The sequence below is a fragment of the Neophocaena asiaeorientalis genome, unplaced genomic scaffold (genome assembly GCF_003031525.2).
Source record: "Neophocaena asiaeorientalis asiaeorientalis breed wild unplaced genomic scaffold, Neophocaena_asiaeorientalis_V1.1 scaffold465, whole genome shotgun sequence".
Taxonomy (NCBI): Eukaryota; Metazoa; Chordata; class Mammalia; order Artiodactyla; family Phocoenidae; genus Neophocaena; species Neophocaena asiaeorientalis.
Window position 1 is genome coordinate 299,423 of NW_020174936.1, and position 18,213 is coordinate 317,635.

The 18,213-nt window shown below is 37.8% G+C and overlaps 1 protein-coding gene across 5 annotated transcripts in view; it reads left to right on the forward strand.

The window, feature by feature from the left end:
• The window catches only part of MAP2K5 (mitogen-activated protein kinase kinase 5), a 270,206-nt gene that overhangs the window by 43,164 nt on the left and 208,829 nt on the right, over window positions 1-18,213 (forward strand). For all 5 annotated transcript variants that reach the window (XM_024761657.1, XM_024761655.1, XM_024761656.1 and 2 more), the window contains 2 exons: window positions 5,148-5,196; window positions 12,481-12,545. In XM_024761657.1, coding sequence (XP_024617425.1) covers window positions 5,148-5,196; window positions 12,481-12,545 — 114 coding nt within the window. The remainder of the gene's footprint in view (window positions 1-5,147; window positions 5,197-12,480; window positions 12,546-18,213) is intronic.

Genomic DNA, 18,213 nt, shown 5'->3' on the forward strand with positions numbered 1-18,213 from the left:
AGTGGACAAATGAATTTATATTCCCTTTAAATCTTGTCTCCGAATTAAATTCTCCAAACTCATTCAGCTTTTCTGATACAACATTATTTCTGGTCCCCTTACCCTTTTACTCTTCTTTGGGTATCTCAGTGTCCCCTTTAAATGTCATTCGCAGATTATAGTTGTATCACGTTAAAATTTTAAAGTGTTTTAAAAAGTGATTTTTGGATAGTTCAAGTTACTGTGACCATGCAGATAAATAAAACATTGAGGGACTTCCCTGGTGGCGTAGTGGTTAAGAATCCACCTGCCAAATCCTAAAGATGCTACCAGAAAACGACTAGAGCTAATCAATGAATTTGGTAAAGTAGCGGGATACAAAATTAATGCACAGAAATCTCTTGCATTCCTATACACTAGTGATGAAAAATCTGAAAGAGAAATCAAGGAAACACTCCCGTTTACCATTGCAACAAAAAGAATAAAATAGGTAGGAATAAACCTACCTAAGGAGAAAAAAGACCTATATGCAGAAAACTAAGACACTGATGAAAGAAATTAAAGATGATACAACAGATGGAGAGATGTACCACATTCTTGGATTGGAAGAATCAACATTGTGAAAATGACTCTAGTACCCAAAGCAATCTACAGATTAAGTGCAATCCCTATCAAACTACCAATGGCATTTTTCATAGAACTAGAACAAAAAATTTCATAGTTTGTATGGAAACACAAAAGACCCCGAATAGCCAAAGCAATCTTGAGAAAGAAAAATGGAGCTGCAGGAATCAGGCTACCAGACTTCAGACTATACTACAGAGCTACAGTAATCAAGACTGTATGGTACTGGCACAAAAACAGAAATATAGATCAATGGAACAGGATAGAAAGCCCAGAGATAAACCCATGCACATATGGTCACCTTATCTTTGATAAAGGAGGCAAGAATATACAATGGAGAAAAGACAGCTTCTTCAATAAGTGGTGCTGGGAAAACTGGACAGCTACATGTAAAAGAATGAAATTAAAACGCTCCCTAACACCGTACACAAAAATAAACTCAAAATGGATTAAAGATCTAAATGTAAGGCCAGACAGTATAAAACTCTTAGAGGAAAACATAGGAAGAACACTCCATGACATAAATCACAGCAAGATCCTTTTTGACCCACCTCCTAGAGAAATGGAAATACAAACAAAAACAAATGGGACCTGGGCTTCCCTGGTGGCGCAGTGGTTGAGGGTCCACCTGCCGATGCATGGGACATGGGTTCGTGCCCCGGTCCGGAAAGATCCCGCGTGCTGTGGAGTGGCTGGGCCCATGAGCCATGGCCGCTGAGCCTGCGCGTCCAGAGCCTGTGCTCCGCAACAGGAGAAGCCACAACAGTGAGAGGCCCAAGTACCGCAAAAAAAACAAAACCAAAAACAAAAAACAAATGGGACCTAATGAAACTTAAAAGCTTTGCACAGGAAAGGAAACCATAAACAAGACCAAAAGACAACCCTAGAATGGGAGAAAATATTTGCAAACGAAGCAACTGACAAAGGATTAATCTCCAAAATTTACAAGCAGCTCATGCAGCTCAATATCAACAAACAAACAACGCAATCCAAAAATAGGCAGAAGACCTAAATAGACATTTCTCCAAAGAAGATATACAGATTGTCAACAAACACATGAAAGGATGCTCAACATCACTAATCATTAGAGAAATGCAAATCAAAGCTACAATGAGGTATCACCTCATACCAGTCAGAATGGCCATCATCCAAAAATCTACAAACAGTAAATGCTGGAAAGGGTGTGGAGAAGAGGGAACCTTCTTGCACTGTTGGTGGGAATGTAAATTGATACAGCCACTGGAGAACAGTATGGAGCTTCCTTAAAAAACTAAAAATAGAACTACCATATGACCCAGCAATCCCACTACTGGGCATATACCCTGAGAAAACCATAATTCAAAAAGAATCATGTACCACAATGTTCATTACAGCACTATTTATAATAGTCAGGACATGGAAGCAACCTTAGTGTCCATTGACAGATGAATGGATAAAGAAGGTGTGGCACAGATATACAATGGAATATTACCCAGCCATAAAAGGAAACAAAATTGAGTTACTTGTAGTGAGGTGGATGGACCTTTAGTCTGTCATACAGAGAGAAGTAAGTCAGAAAGAGAAAAACAAATACTGTATGCTAACCCATATATATGAATCAAAAAAATAAATTTTTTTTTCTGAAAAACCTAAGGGTAGGACAGGATAAAGATGCAGACGTAGAGAATGGACTTGAGGACACAGGGAGGGGGAAGGGTAAGCTGGGGCGAAGTGAGAGAGTGGCATGGACATATATACACTACCAAATGTAAAGTAGGTAGCTAGTGGGAAGCAGCTGCATAGCACAGGGAGATCAGCTCAGGGCTTTGTGACCACCTTGAGGTGTGGGATAGGGAGGGTGGGAGGGAGACACAAGAGGGAGGAGATATGGGGGATATGTGTATATGTATAGCTGATTCACTTTGTTATAAAGCAGAAACTAACACACCATTGTAAAGCAATTATACTCCAATAAAGATGTTTAAAAAAAAAAAAAAGATCCCCCTGCCAATGCAGGGGACGCGGGTTCGAGCCCTGGTCCAGGAAGATCCCACATGCCGTGGAGCAACTATGCCCGTGCACCACAGCTACTGCGCCTGCGCTCTAGAGCCCGTGAGCCACAACTACTGAGCCTGTGGTCTGCAACAAGAGAAGCCACTGCAATGAGAAGCCCACGCACCACAACGAAGAGTAGCCCTGCTCGGCACAACTAGAGAGAGCACGTGTGCAACAACGAAGACCCAATGCAGCCAATAAATAAAAATAAAACATTGAGTAAACTGGGGCACAAAGAAATTGCCAGGATATATAAATATAATTTTTTACCAAAGTTCATAGCCAGATATTGACATAATGAATAAAATCAGTTTTTTCCTCTGTTACTCTCAAAGCATGAATTGGTCTTTGCCTTAGGTGGATATGTTTATTAAACTGAGCTTACTAATCCACATGGTGTTCCTAAACCATAATTACTGAATTCACGTCCCACTGCCAAGGCACGGCCTTTCCTAAACATTCTGGCTTTCTCCTTCTGTAAAATTAGGATGATTAAATTTTCCATCTATCTACCTCTGGTGTTAAGAAGATTGATGAAGTTGTATTAAGGAATCACATTTTGTTTCTTGGATGAAAGGTGTTTTGTAAATGCAATGAATCAAAATGTTATTATTTCAAGTTGCATGACATAATGGAATATCTGTGGAGAAACATTGCCTGAGCATTGTTTGGTCATTTCTGTTTTTATAATAATTGCAAATATTAAATTGGGACCATTTATGGCAATATCAGGGTCCAAATGTTTTCCAGAAAAAAAAGTATGTGTGTAAGACAGACAGACTTTGAACAAGGTTCGTACCTTAGTTTTCTTTATGTATCAGGAATAACTTTCCCCCACAGGGTATACCCACAGCGGGATAGTCACTGTGAGGATGAGATCAGGATACTAAGTAATAGCATTTAGCACAGCGCGTGGCACATGGTCATCACTCAGGAAATGGTAGAGGCTAATATTTTGTTTTCAACTGGACTGATCTTAGTCAGTTTATTTTGGGGGGGATGTATTTCAGCTTTAGTCCCATTCTGCAGTATTCTTAATTGCCACTTGAGTGCATGAATTCTTAGACTTGGGAGGATGTTATTAAAGTTTAGAATCATTGGCTGAAGGCATGTTTTATAAAATCTGGAGAAAGTAGAGACTAGGACTCCATAGTTTGCATTTGACTGTAGCAGAAGTTTAAGAAGTATTTATTAAGAAAAATAATTATAACTTGGAATCGTGAGTGTGGTCAAACTTGAAGTCTGAGGTTTTCTCAAATATAACTTATTAAAGGTACCAAATGAGTGTGTGTGTGTGTGTGTGTGTTACTACCATATAATAACAACCAGAATAATGACTATCATTTATCAGACACTTAGTTTGTGCCAAGTCATTGGGCTAGGTTCGGGAGCGGGAAGGAAATGGAATATATAGAGAGGTGAGTAAGATGTGGTATCTGTTCTCAGGGAGCTTCCAGTCTTGGGAGAGGGGGTGGTGGGAAGAAAGGTATCTATAGATAACTGCCAAAGGGAAGAGAGTTAATTTGGCAGATGGGTAGAGGGTTAGAATAGATAGATTTAGGATAGAGTTAACAAGCTTTAAATTTCAAATTAGAACATTGATGGGAGGAGGTATTATTTTATGCACGACTCTGCTAACTGGGTGGATGTGTACAGGTATAACTCATTATAAAGCTAGAAGGACTTCACAGCATCTTTTGGCCGCTCTCCCTAAACTCCTCCACATAAATGTTTACATAGTCATAAATGTCCAGAGAAGAAGATTTCTATATTTCTTACATACCTATGGAAGCTGGGTTTCATACCTACAGGAAAGGAAAGGAAAGAGAAGGCAGCTAAAATTGATTTAATACTTACTATGTGCAAGAAACAGGTGCTAGGGCTTTTTGTAATATTTAATTTTCTTGGTTACACTATAATGTTGATATTTCCCCCAGTTTATAGAAAGGGGAAATTGAGGTTCAGAGCGGATAAGTATCTTGTTCCAGAGCACACAGCTAGTGAGTGCCAGGATTTATTTCTATTATACATTTACTTCCCAGGAAGCTGAATTGTAACTCTTAGCTATAGTACAAAATCAGGACTTAAATTATTTTATCTTTTGAAGTTCTGTAATCTTTGTTTGCTGTGAACATTCTAAGAGTGCATTGTTAAGTACTTGGTATTTAGCAGATGACAGAGTCCACATAAAATAACCACTGTAAGGCTACTCAAAGGCAGCAGAACTAATAGCAAAAAGGTCTCTGAAATACTCCATACAATAGCCTAGCTTCATTATGATAGTAGGCTTTTCTATTGCTTTAGATTACTAACGGGGTTTCAGTCCCTTATCGATACCTTTGCCATTTGGCCAGTTACTTTAGAAAATATTTTATGTAGGGAGAAGGATGTAAAGAGTAGTGTAGTCTATGTCTACACCTAAAACAAAAGTGTGTTTTAGTCTGGAATTTTCAGTGGTGTTCAAAGGTGCTGATGAACTTGCCATTAAAAACTATGTCTTTTCTTTTCAGCTTGAAGAAGTCTTCTGCTGAACTGAAAAAAATACTAGCCAATGGCCAGGTAGGTGTCATTACATATTAAGACTATAGTAATAACTTAGTGCTGTCTAGTTTTTGTATCCATAAACTTAATAAGCAGATAAAGGATCTATAAAATTCTTCTTGTCATAAATGAATTACACGGCTTAATTTGATTGGCAGAACAATTTGCAGCACGTTTTTCAAACTGTGCTAATGGGCTTCACTCCCAGCAGATTGAAGTACCATGCACACACCCTGCTGCCAGCTCGGTGCAAAAAAAACGTTAATCAGTTCTGAGCAAGTGTGTCAACCCATGGGGTTGTTGAAATGGCCCTGCATCCTGAGGTGACTGTTTCTCTCTTTATCTTTAGGGAGAAAAAGAGAAACTGCTACTTTCTCACCTTAGTTCCTTCTTTTGTCCTGAAACTAACACTGGCATTTTAGGGGAACAGAGTCACAGCAGACCTTTGGCATTTAAAATTCCTGGGCTTCAGGAGCCCTCAGTTTGCCTAGTTGACTGGTCGTCTAAAGCAGAATGACCTACTCCAGCCAGTGAGGGATAAACAGTCCTGCAGCCCAGTTATTTCTCACTCATTTTGATTCAATTAAATTGACACATCTGAAATAGTATAGTGCCTTTAAGCTACCTGCAGGGTCCTCGATTCTTCAATAGCAACATAAATGCGTTTTAATGTTTGTTATAGAGGAAGCCCTTTGATAGCCTTGGAGGCAGGCGCCTGTCCATCGCGATCAAGCCTGCCTATTAGGCTCTATTGACTGAGACATCTGTGTCACCGCAAATAAAAGACTCTTATTGATTTTCTTAACTGCTGTTCACTTCCCGTCCATGTTTCGAAGGCTGAAATCTTAATTATCTCAGATGCTTATTCAGTGCTTTCACATGCTGACCTCTCCAATCCTCATTGGCATTTCATGAATCAGGTACTTGTAGTGGAGCATGTCAAGAAGACAAAGCTGGGTCCTCATGCTTGTCCTTTAATATCACCTGTAACTTTGTGGCCTAATAGATGTGCATGCCTTAAAACAAGGACTGTATGGTGGTACTTCTGGAAGCCTTACTTGTTTAGCCTGTAATCCCTTGAATACAGTTAGAAAAAGTGAGTTGATCTGGTTTTGACACCTGATCATCATCTGTAGTGTGTGAATTCTAGTCCTTAACTATTCAATATACGGCTAAGGAGAATCTGGTGTTGTATGTATATGCAACATATGTATGTATGTTGTATGTATAATCTTAATGGTCCCCGTATTTCATATTTATCTAATAGTACTTTTAACTTTAAGCAGCCAAAGTTTTGTTTAGATTGAGGTCCACGTACATGTTCCCCTAGTGCCCTGCATGTTTTCGGAAACATGAAACAAAACCTGGTTGCCCTCCTCTCTCCTCCTGGTCACTGCCAAGCCCATTATTGTCCTCTTGTTCTCCCTCTTCTCCCCACCGGAGGGAAGCATACATGGTTCTGCAGGTGTATTTCTTACATGTCTCCAGCACTTGGCGTTAACATGACTAAAAGCTGAAATATTGAGCCTACGATATTCATGTATCTCCAACATGTTTGCATCCTAGTTACTAACTGTAATTTATGTGTGAGTTACTAGTGTTCTTCAGCGGGAAAATATATTTCAAAATTGACATAAATTAAGAAGCTTTAACTACATTTGTTCAACCCAGGCAATGGAAAATAACCTGTCATAGATTCCTCTTTCAAAAATGAAAAACAGTTATTTCCAGGGCAAAAGATAAACATTCTGAAATATTCCTAGTGTTCTGAACCTAGTACCATAAATATCTTAGTGGTCTTGGTTAGGAGATTCTCTTTGGTGGAAGATTGTCATGGCAATGATTTTTGACACTTAAAGATTGTTTATTGCTTTCCCTTGGGAATGTGATAATCCCACATTAAACAGTATGGCATTTCCTTTCTTTTAAGGATTAGCCATTGTTATGTTTACTTTTATTCACGAAAACGAACAGTACAAAACAAAGAACTCCCACCTTTGGAAGTCTTCAAAATACCTCCTCTTAATTCCTCAGTCCTTGGTGCTGTCAGGTAACTAAAGAGTGAGTGAGATTGCATTGCAGTGAGGTAATGTGCACAGTGTGGCATCAATAAATTTGTGGGCTGAACACTGACACCACTTGATATGGAAGATGTAAGTCACATTTAACGATACCTTAACACTTGAGCGTAGTTTTTTATTTTAGTGGTTTATGCTCTCAAGCATTAATAATGATTTGCCTTTCCACTAGCCTCCACTTAGATTTAATAAGGAATTCATATTAATCATTAAAAGAAAGGGACATGATTCTTCAAGATAATCAAATATTGACAGGTTAGAAATAGCTTTCTGCCTGGGTTCATTGATATAGGTTATGTGATATAAATATTTATTTCTTTTCTGTCACTCAGAGTAAATGCCACCAATTGATTCAGCATTGATATAGTGTCAACAGTTCATAAGAAACATTTGACTGGCTTGTGTTTTCCGATTAGTCTCTGCTCTATAAAGTGGGATTTACTAAATCTCTCCAATTGTCTGCTCATAGAGTGTGACTGCTTTCTGAAACTATTATTGCTTCGATTTGTGAAGCAAAGGTCTGGTGATAGGACTAGTTTCTGTCAGACCTTTACATATAAAATAAGGATTAATTGAGCTTTTTTATTTTAATGATTTATAAGCAATAGGTACTGATTCTTCTTAACACAGGCAGACAATAAACAAAGAATATTTTCTTTGCTGATCTATAATTGAATTCCATTTCATTTTCCCCATTAATTTCGTTAACATCACATTAAACACTTAAAAAAGTTTAACATTTAGTCTTTGGAATGGAGATGTTCTTCTGTAATTGCTTTGTGAGAGAGGATTCCTTTTTTCCAGCTTAAAAAAAAACAAATCATAAGGTATTTTTGGCAAGTTGTACTGAGAGCTATAAATCAGCACCACTGATGTGTTTTCTGGGTGTGTTTTTCCCACTTCAGTTGTAGTGCAGTATCATCTGTTTAACGTTGGCCCTTGATTTGAAACTGATTAGAAATGGCCCAGTGGGTCAATTTAAAGGATTAAAAAAGTACAGCCACTCCAAGGATGTATGACTTTGACCTTTGCATCTCTGAAGTTGTCTTTCGTCTGTTTGTTTTTTATAATTTGTAGGAGAGGTTGACAGTATTTTTCTATTTCTGGTAAATCAAGTATAAATGTACTGTGAAGTCACAAAACTAGAAATAATTCTAATCCTGCTTCATGTTTGGCTGTTATTTTGAGAACTTCAGATGCCTTTAAAAATTTTTCTGTGTTTAGGAAAAAAAAAAAAGGAGGAGGAAGAAAAATAGTATTCGACTGTAAAGTTAGCTTTAAAGAGTGTCCTATTACCAGTACATAAAACTCTTAGATTCTTATGGTTCGTCTCAGATCCCATACGAAGACCTAAGCATAGATGAATGAGACTGTGTAAGTCCAAACTGCATGGCGCCTCCCCTCCCTGCACAGACACAACCTTTCCGCCCCCTGGGGTGTCACGTCCACGTTCTTTCACAGCCCCCACCTCTCTTTCAGCAGCAGCAGCAGCAGCAGCAGAGCCCAGTGCCAATCATCTCTCCCAGGTCATTTGCCGTTGCGGCAGAGTTGACACGTCATTGTAACTCTCAGGGTTTTTTCTCCCTTCTCCCTCACATCTATTATTCTGCCTTTCATTTGCTTTTTTTTTTTAGTCAAAACAAGGAAACTGATTTATATTTTAAAATTATTTGGTATCTTTATTGAATAAAAACTTTCTTTTACCTCTTTTTTATCTAGAGAGCTATGTGATTTCCCTTCTTAAAAGCAAATATCGTAGTTGATGCAGTCGCTTTTAACTTTTGAGTGCCCTTCATTTGATTATTTTCCTTCCTATGGACCAGGCACCATTGATGGAGAGGATGTCCCTCTGTACTTACACATGAGATCAACTGCTAAGATAGAGCATTGAGCAGAGTAACCTGAAAGACTGAGTTCTCACCTTGGCTAGTTGCTATTTACTAGTTATATGACCCAAACGAATTGGGTTATATGTTTAAAATGTTGTAAAAGTGTGTGATTTTTATGATACTTGATCTCAACTGAAATATTTAAATGTTGTACTTTGTAGGCTTATAAATCCCACGTTTGTATCATAATGAGTACAATTCCTATGCTTCATTTTGAAAAGTTGAATTAATATGCTCTCTAAACTAAAAAGGCAGAAATGCTATTAGCTACTTGTTGATCCCTTTAATGATTTTTTTATATTTAAGATCCAATAAAGTAATCCATTTTGATTAGATATACAAAATTCTCAAAATTCGTTTGTGATCAGTTTATAAGCGTGACTCTAATAGTTTTCCTTTTTAAAACTTTTTTAACGTGAATAATATTTGAATACTCTATAAAAATTGGAAGATTCAAAAGAAAAAAAGATCTGATATATATATATATAAGTCCCCTGCGTCGGCAGGCGGACTCTCAACCACTGCGCCGCCAGGGAAGCCCGCCCCTGATATTTTTAAATAGAATAATCTATCAATCAACTTACATGCCAGGCAAATGTCTATATAAAACTTTAAAAGTGTCGAAACAATTTTTTATGGATACTGTCTTTTTGAGTGACGTTCTAGAACTTATTTTTTAAAACCATTTTTATCTTTATGAGACTCTTAAAATCTTTCTCATTATCTGAGGGATTCCAAATTTCCACCCTTGAATTTGCCTAAACATTGTGTTAGCGTGCGCATGCGTGTGCGTGCACACACCCCCCCCACGCCCCATACAGCGCCCACAACATCATCCCCCATCTCTCTGCAGCGTTCAGCTTATCCCCTGCCTCTTTTTTTTTTTATTTTACATCTACCACTCCTGGTTAGGTTGGAGTGCTGGATGGGTGGCTGCTCCACTTCTCTTTTCAACCTAGTGGGTATTAAAGTTTAAAAAGACGGTGGTGTTGGGATTATAGTGGTTGAAGCTGCTCAGAGACCTGCCCCTTTGCATTTACTGCCTCCAACAAAATACCACAAAATCAAGCGCCCTCCGAAGTCCTAGGTCTCTCACAGTATATCACTGGAATGTATAATATCAATGAGTCTTATGTTTATATTTTTCTAAGAGGAAACTACTGGTCCTTTTACCTGGAGTGGTGGAGGTGGAGGGAATGTAATCACAGGTTGTGACCTCTCCAGAGCCTGGATCCTATAGCTACATCCTGCTTACCCTTAAATTTCAGTGCCACCAATTCAGAATTTGTAGATGTTGAGTGAGTAAAATTTCTCCTAGAAATTTACTTCAGGCTGTGATGAGGGTTCAGCTTGTTAAGCAAGTTAATAGTACAAATTAGATTGTTAGAGTCATGTTTGGACTACCTTGAGGAATGTTTTCAAGGAATTAGCCTATTTGTACCTGCCAATAGATACTGCTATTTACATATGTATCTCTTATACCCTTTGATCAAATCAAACCCAGTAGCAACTCTGCTAGTTTATTTAGTATCTCAACTTGATGTGCTACTTTTCTTCATGCTGTTTTAAAATTTGTTTTTTGGTCCAGAATAATGAGATTTTCTTTCTTCATGCCACAGAATTCCCCTCAAATAGGAAAATTGTTGCCAGTTTTTCTGACTTGTCTGTCATTTTGCCTCTGACCCTAAATATAGTAACTAGCTAATTGCAAATTAAGTCAGTCAGGTTTTACTACAATTAAATGGGGTGCTGAATTGGCCTTTATACATTAATCTGTCAATATTCTTTTAGGGTTTGGCAGAATGGCTTGGAAAGGAAGCTGTTTCTGTTATCTGCACTATGTTCCTAATTATCACAGCTCTCTGAAGCTTCAGCCTCAGAAATGTACAGACAAAAATATTTCCCTTGATAAATGGAACCTTGCTTTATTCCATTGGTGGAAGTTCAGAGTAGAGCAAAATATTTAAAGCTTTACTATAATGGTCTGAAAGCAAACTATTTTTTTCCAGGTGATATTGAATTAAAAACTCCATCCATTTCCTGCCCATGCAAGGCAGTGCAATTCCCTGGAAATTGATTTTTTTCAGGGCTTACTATGGCTTTTCCTGAGCTTTAGCTATATGGAAAATAACACCTTTGTTGAATCCATTTAGTGAATAAAGTTAGCAGTTAATTTTTGAGCAACTGGACCAGTGTGTAGAAAATTACTGAATGCCTCAAATAGAATCTGACTAGTCTTAAAGTCGTTTGATAAATAATTATTTAGGGAGTTCTTTCAAACTCTAAAACGTTATTTTTGGGGTACTAAAATAGTTCACTTCTATTCACGATTCAAATGAGAGTAGTATTTGTGGTATAATAGTTTTACAGAACCTGGGAAAATGCACATACTCTTTTATATAATAAATTACAAAAATGACTTTATATGAATCACATGCCTATGTATTTTCCTTTTATGCATTATAATATTTGACTATATGTGCATTTTAAAGTGCATTGATTTAGCACTTTTCCATGAGCATAAGATTTCTACCCAGCTACTGCTGTGTACTAATTTATCATTTTCAAAAAAAGGCTATATTGGGCTTCCCTGGTGGCGCAGTGGTTGAGAGTCTGCCTGCCGATGCAGGGGACATGGGTTCGTGCCCCGGTCCGGGAAGATCCCACATGCCGTGGAGTGGCTGGGCCCGTGAGCTGTGGCCACTGGGCCTGCACGTCCGGAGCCTGTGCTCCGCAACGGGAGAGGCCGCAACAGGGAGAGGCCTGCGTACCGCAAAAAAAAAAAAAAAAAAAAAAAAAAAAAAGTAAAAAAAGGCTATATCTACTCTAGGAAAATCGTTAACATTATTCAGTTAGTTTGTTTAATGTTAATTAGAGGGTCACTTGAGGAGTTTTCAGGGGCTGATTTATTTACAAATTGTGCATTGGATTACTAGAAGTGTGTGTGTGTGTGTGTGTGTGTTTTCTTGCCAAGTTTGACTTTGGTTATGTGCAGTGCTGTTTGGCAGTGGTTATGTAGTGCTGGAGACTGTGTTCTTATCAGTATCTCTGACCTGACCCTTTTGAGCTATGTTATATCATTCCATTTTGACACCTTTTATCAAACTTTAATGAAATGACCCAGGCAAACAAATTGTCATTAAACTTTCCATCACTTTGTCCCTTGGTATCGTCTTTTATAAATTGGACAGCAAATGTTGTATTGATCTTCTCGTTCTTGCAGCTGAACTTGAAATGACCCAGACTGCTTGTTGTTTATGGCCCAGAGTTGCTTTTCCTTGACATTTCCATCCACAGCATGACACCCTTTTTGTTTTCCTTTCTTTCTTGTGGAGATGAATGAACAAGACATACGGTATCGAGACACTCTTGGTCATGGCAACGGAGGCACAGTCTACAAGTGAGTAGTCAACTTTGTTTAAACTTTCTATCCACTTTTGCCATATGTGGGTATCCAAGTTCTCCATGGCAAAGATTTTTAAATGACCACCAGTGCTTAGATTTTATTTCCACATTTGACTCCAAAATTCTGCAAGGAATCTATTTTCTCAGGAATTGCTTGGAAAAGTGCATTTATATTGCCTTTTTAATATTTCTGAGTCTGCATCTCTCCTGGGTGAGCATTTAATAGTCCACCATTAGCAAGTGTACCTTTAACCGGCCTGAAGTTTAATGTATTTTTTTCCTTCGCTCTTTAACACCGTTATTTTTATTTTTTTTAACTTGCTAGCACCCTATGCTAGTCCCCTGTCTGTGTACGTACAGCTTTGCTCAGTGGAAGACAAACCTTATAAATACCATTGCTTTGCCCTGTGTCAACACTCAGTTATTAAAAAGCCTTCTTCCTGTTGTGTTTCCTTCTCTCCTCACCCTACTCCCTGAGAGAATTTCTACACATTGGTGAATATGTTAAGTTATACAGTTCTCCCAAATTCCAATTGCAGTGATCTTACCCTAAAGAAGTGTTCATTTTCATATTAAAAAATGCTAACCGTAAAAAATAGTTCTCTCAACAGGGAAGTCTTTCTCGTGCAGTAGTGCAAAGTTTAAACTACATGATGTAATGTCTGGTACTTAATAGTCTGCAATGGTGTATGAAAAATATTCCACTAGGAATTAAAAAATCCATACTCTGCAAGAAAGCCCTGAGGGAGTAATAAAGCTTTACTCCAGAGAGCTGTTTTCCGTATATACACTAACCCTGCATCACATTATGATTGTGTTTTTACCTTAGATGTTTTACTATTGATATTAATATATATTTTCAAAGTTGTAAATTATTTAATTTATGTTTAACTGGTTACTGATTTTCTTAGAATTTTAAGTTCTTACTAATGACGTGAATACAGATAAAAATTGCCCTGTTGCAAAATCGCCCTGTTGCCCATGAATGCGAAAGATCACATCCTAAAATTGCAGAACATCCTCCACACAGATACAGTGTTGGCATAGAATCAGATTTCTCAGGGTTAGAAGCTCCTTCAAAGTTATCTGATCCAGTCCCCCACCCAGGGCTTCAGTCCTCTCTGTAGATAGAGCCAGGATGTGAGTCCTTTCTCCTAAAGTCCTTTAACATAGTCCTTTAAGAATGTATGCTTACATATTTGGATTGTTTTTTCCTATAGATGACTGACTATGGTGAATAGTTGGTCTGAAAGTTAAGTGCTTCCACTATGATAATTCAGAGAATTAAATAATAACACATTTCTTTCACAATCCTTGGGTCTTGCCCTTAAAATGTGTGATGCCTCATGTGTCTAAAAAGCTTGTTGTCCTTCCGTGGATCATACTAGCATTCCTTCCCATGCAGTCCCCCAGTACTGCATAAATAGCATCTCTTCGTCCTAGTCTTCTCTTCCTCACTCTTATCTGACTTGACTTTTTACCCTGTCCTGAAGGTTCTTGAGTTCAGGTACCTTTAGAAATAAGAAGGAACATGTACACTCCAATTTTACTTCACTTGAGTTCCCTGGAGGGAGTGGTTTTCAAAGTCTCAACCTTTCTTTTTCTTAATGCATTTATGCTGGTGTTCAGGTGTAATAAAACAGAAAAGATGTCTAGCAACTCTTTTGACTTCTTTTATTGGTCGGATAGAATCCAAAAACATTTCCTTAGACTCCTAACCTACTTATTTTTGTTGTTTCACCAAATGTTTGATTCTCAAGCATGTTTTTATTTTTTAATTGAAGACCTATTGTGAATTTACTATCCTAGTTTATTCTAGAAGGGAGAAAGCGTAAGACCACCAAACCCCAGCAGGTAATTTTTATTAGAAATAATATCCTAGATATTAAAATTTTAACCTTTTATCTTAAAACAGGTTCATAAAAAAGGGGGAGAGGGGATACAGGGAAGTGGAAATAATATGCCCATCCAGCAAGGAAAAATTACAACATAAAATTATGTTAGTGTTGTTTTTCTTTAACTGTAATTCTTGATTGTGGTAGAAACATATAACATAAAAATTACAGTCGCAACCATTTTTAAGTCTACAGTTCAGTGGCATTAAGTACATTCACACTGTTGTGTAACCATCACCACCATCCATCTGCAGGACTCTTTTTGGCTTGCAGATCTGAAACCCTGTACCCATTCAACAATAACTCCCCATTCGCCTGGGTTATGTTGTTTTTAGCTAAGAAGCATGGCTAGACATTTTCTTTTTATTAGGGCCACAGTATCCAAGGGGACGTCCTTAAGCATGAGTTCTTCAGTTCGCTAGGATGTTGCGGTGACATTAGCGACTTATCCTGGATTCATTTAGTTAGCTACCATTGCTAATGCTCAGTATGTATTGTAAGATTTAGTATGGTGTTTTTTTTGGAGTTTTTTTTGTGGTACACGGGCCTCTCACTGTTGTGGCCTCTCCCGCTGTGGAGCACAGGCTCCGGACGCGCAGGCTCAGCGGCCATGGCTCACGGGCCCAGCCGCTCCGCGGCATGTGGGATCCTCCCGGACCGGGTCACGAACCCGTGTCCCCTGCATCGGCAGGCGGACTCTCAACCACTGCGCCACCAGGGAAGCCCTTAGTATGTTTTTGACAGTGGTTGTTTACAGAGGGTTAGTGGCAGTATCATGATCATTTTAGTACTTTATTTTATGTAATAGATTTCTTGTAAAAAAGAAGACATTTCACTTATTGCCTAGGTGATTCTTAAGGGGAGAGACATGAAGATATCACATTGAATAACCACTTATCATTGATCATTGGTCTTCATTTCTGTCTGGGTTTCAGTTTGTGTTGTTCTTATATCCCTGGCTTTTAGTGCAGCACAAAGAAATTGTATAATCATCAGGAAATGAAAAGCCACTTTACTGAAATCTCTATAAAACTAAGTGTTTGGTGTGTTATGATTGACTTTCTCCTATATTAAGTTTACCTTAATGGTGTTGACTATAAAAACTGTGATTTTTCAAACAAAAATGATTACATTACAGTTTATGCTACATAAACTAGATGAAGAAAATATTGGAAAATCCACTCATTGGTAGCAAAACTGCCTAATGGGCCTATTTAATTTTTTTCTTATAAAGAATAATAAATGTAAAGCAAAAGTTTAATATTTCAGTCTTATTTGCTCCGCTTGATGGGATGTTGTGAGTTTCAAGGGATATGATATTGTGTAACTGCAATATATAGTATTTAATAGTTGATCACATTTTCATCCTTTAAGTCTAGATGTTCTCCTCAGTTATACAATATGAATTTCTGGGCCCAGATATTTAAACCAAATGTGGATTCTGTGTGTAGTCCCCTGCTGTGCTACTATTATGATATTGATCTAGTTTGATTACTAGATTACTAGTAATCTATTGATTACTAGTTTGGATGAAATAGATCATAAAGGAAATACCCTAGACTAAAGTATAACCCAAGCCTAGGAAGAAGAATAATTTAAGAAAAGGAAATGAACGCACTTTAGTTATTGCTCCATTTCCCAGAGTGCTACAAGTTTCTCCACAAAAATAAATCAGGAAGCACACATGTTCTATTCCCTTCTGGTAGATTCACAATAAATTTCGAAAACTTCGGGGAAGTAGAGAACAGTACGTGTTGCGGTTAAATGTGGAGGCTCTGGGTTTGAACCCTGCACCTGCCACTAACTAGCTTGTGTGACCTTGGGAAAGTTACGTAACGTCCTCTACCTCAGTTTCCCCATGTGTAAAATGGAGATAATAATACCTATCTTATAAAGTTACTGTGAAGTTAAATGAGGTGTTTCATAGAAAAGACTTAGCACTGTAACTGACACTTACTAAATGTTAGCTACTGTTCGTGATAGACAGTGATAGACAGTGATAGACAAATGACAAATCAGTGATAGACAAATCGTTAATCCCTGGGCTTCCTGTGCTTACTTGGCCATGGGATTCTTTTTTTGAGAAATATCTCACAGAATTAGAGTTGTGTTGAATTAACTTTGAGAAGTTCTACATCATGTTATGATACATCATACACTTCTTTGTTTCCTTTTATTCTCTAGTTGCCTCATGAATATGATTTATTATTATATCTTATATATTAGCTTAAATAGAATGATTCTTTTCAGAGTTTCAAGATATATTCTCTTTTATCAGTTAATTTCAAATTGCTATAGGACAGCTGGTATAATGGTAAGCACATTTTTCCACTGGAAAAAGCTAGAGCTCACATTCATGTGGCAAAGCCAGCACTCTACACAGCATCTCATCCTTTCACTCTGTTTATCCCCAAGGCAGTGTTGTTTCTCAAGGTCAAGCAGAGTCCATTGTGTTTCCTTGTATTTTCTAGTGTACCCAGCACTGTCCTAAGGATAGAATAGATGCTTTATATGTGTTGGCTGGAATGAGAATGAGGCAAGTGTAGGTTTTTTCCAAGCAGGTTTTAGTAGAGCTCTTTAATTGGATCCTCCCCATACCTGGCTAGTTTTAGAGGCTGCATAATTTTGAGACTGTGTAATTGTTTTAGAACATTCACCGAGAAGAGTAGGGATTTCTAAACTAAGGGCATATGTTTGAATGATTAATTTTCTTTCAAATGTTAAAACTGAGTATTTGGTATCCATTAACATTTTAGTTACTGTCTGTTTTTCTTGGATAGTATGTCATGTAGAAAGCAAAGTAATTAATAGGCCCAGTTACTTTGGAAACATTTTGTGATAATGAAGGCCAGTCACTCAGGTCCTTTGCTCCTTCAGTGCATTGTTTGATGGAGCCACGTAAGCTTTGGGTCCAGAAATGAAGTAGTATCTAACTCTTAGGATTTAGGTCTTGCTAAGTCAGGTAGCCAGCAAGCACTTAAGGATCATCTGTTATGTTATCTTTTTCCTTAATGCAAATTATTCAGGCTAAGACTCAAGTTGTCAGCTTTCTGGCCATGTATTCTAATCTCTAGGTGTTGGAAAATATTAGTGAACTTTCTAAATCCAGCTGCTTTCTACAGTACAGTTAAGGGTCTAACCTGGGTTTGTGGTAGAATTTTCTCAGTGGTTTAATCAGCAGCATATATGCTGACTACATGGCATTTTGAAGATTGGATATATACCATTATTTAAGAATTAATTTGACCATATCTAGAGACAAGAGAAGAGGGAGGGGATAATAATTCTCAAAGGTGTTGGTTTCTCTTCATTTCTGTTGTCTTACCAATTTTATGAAATATTTGTTGGGCGACAGGGTGAAGATGGTCCTTGGAGATGGTAATTGAGATCACAGGAGCTATTAAATTGTATTCTGCCCTCATGATATGGCTGTACAGACCAACTAAAACATTACATTTTTGTTTCGGGGCTGGAATTATATCAGCTCATTACACTTAACATGATTTATTTCATGAAAATTAGAAAATGAGAAAATACATGAATTGTTGTCTAATTAAATGCTGTTTAGTAAACAAAATATTTTAAAACATAGGATCCCTGAGGGGAAAGCATAACAAAGAGGTTCCCTGATGAAAATATTGGGAACCACATAATACCCAGAAGAACTCTCACTTCCCTTTTCACCAAACAACCCGAAGGTGCCAAACCAAAACAGGCCTAACCCCAGCTTCTCTGACAAGCTGTATCAGTGACCCCACTCCTTTATGT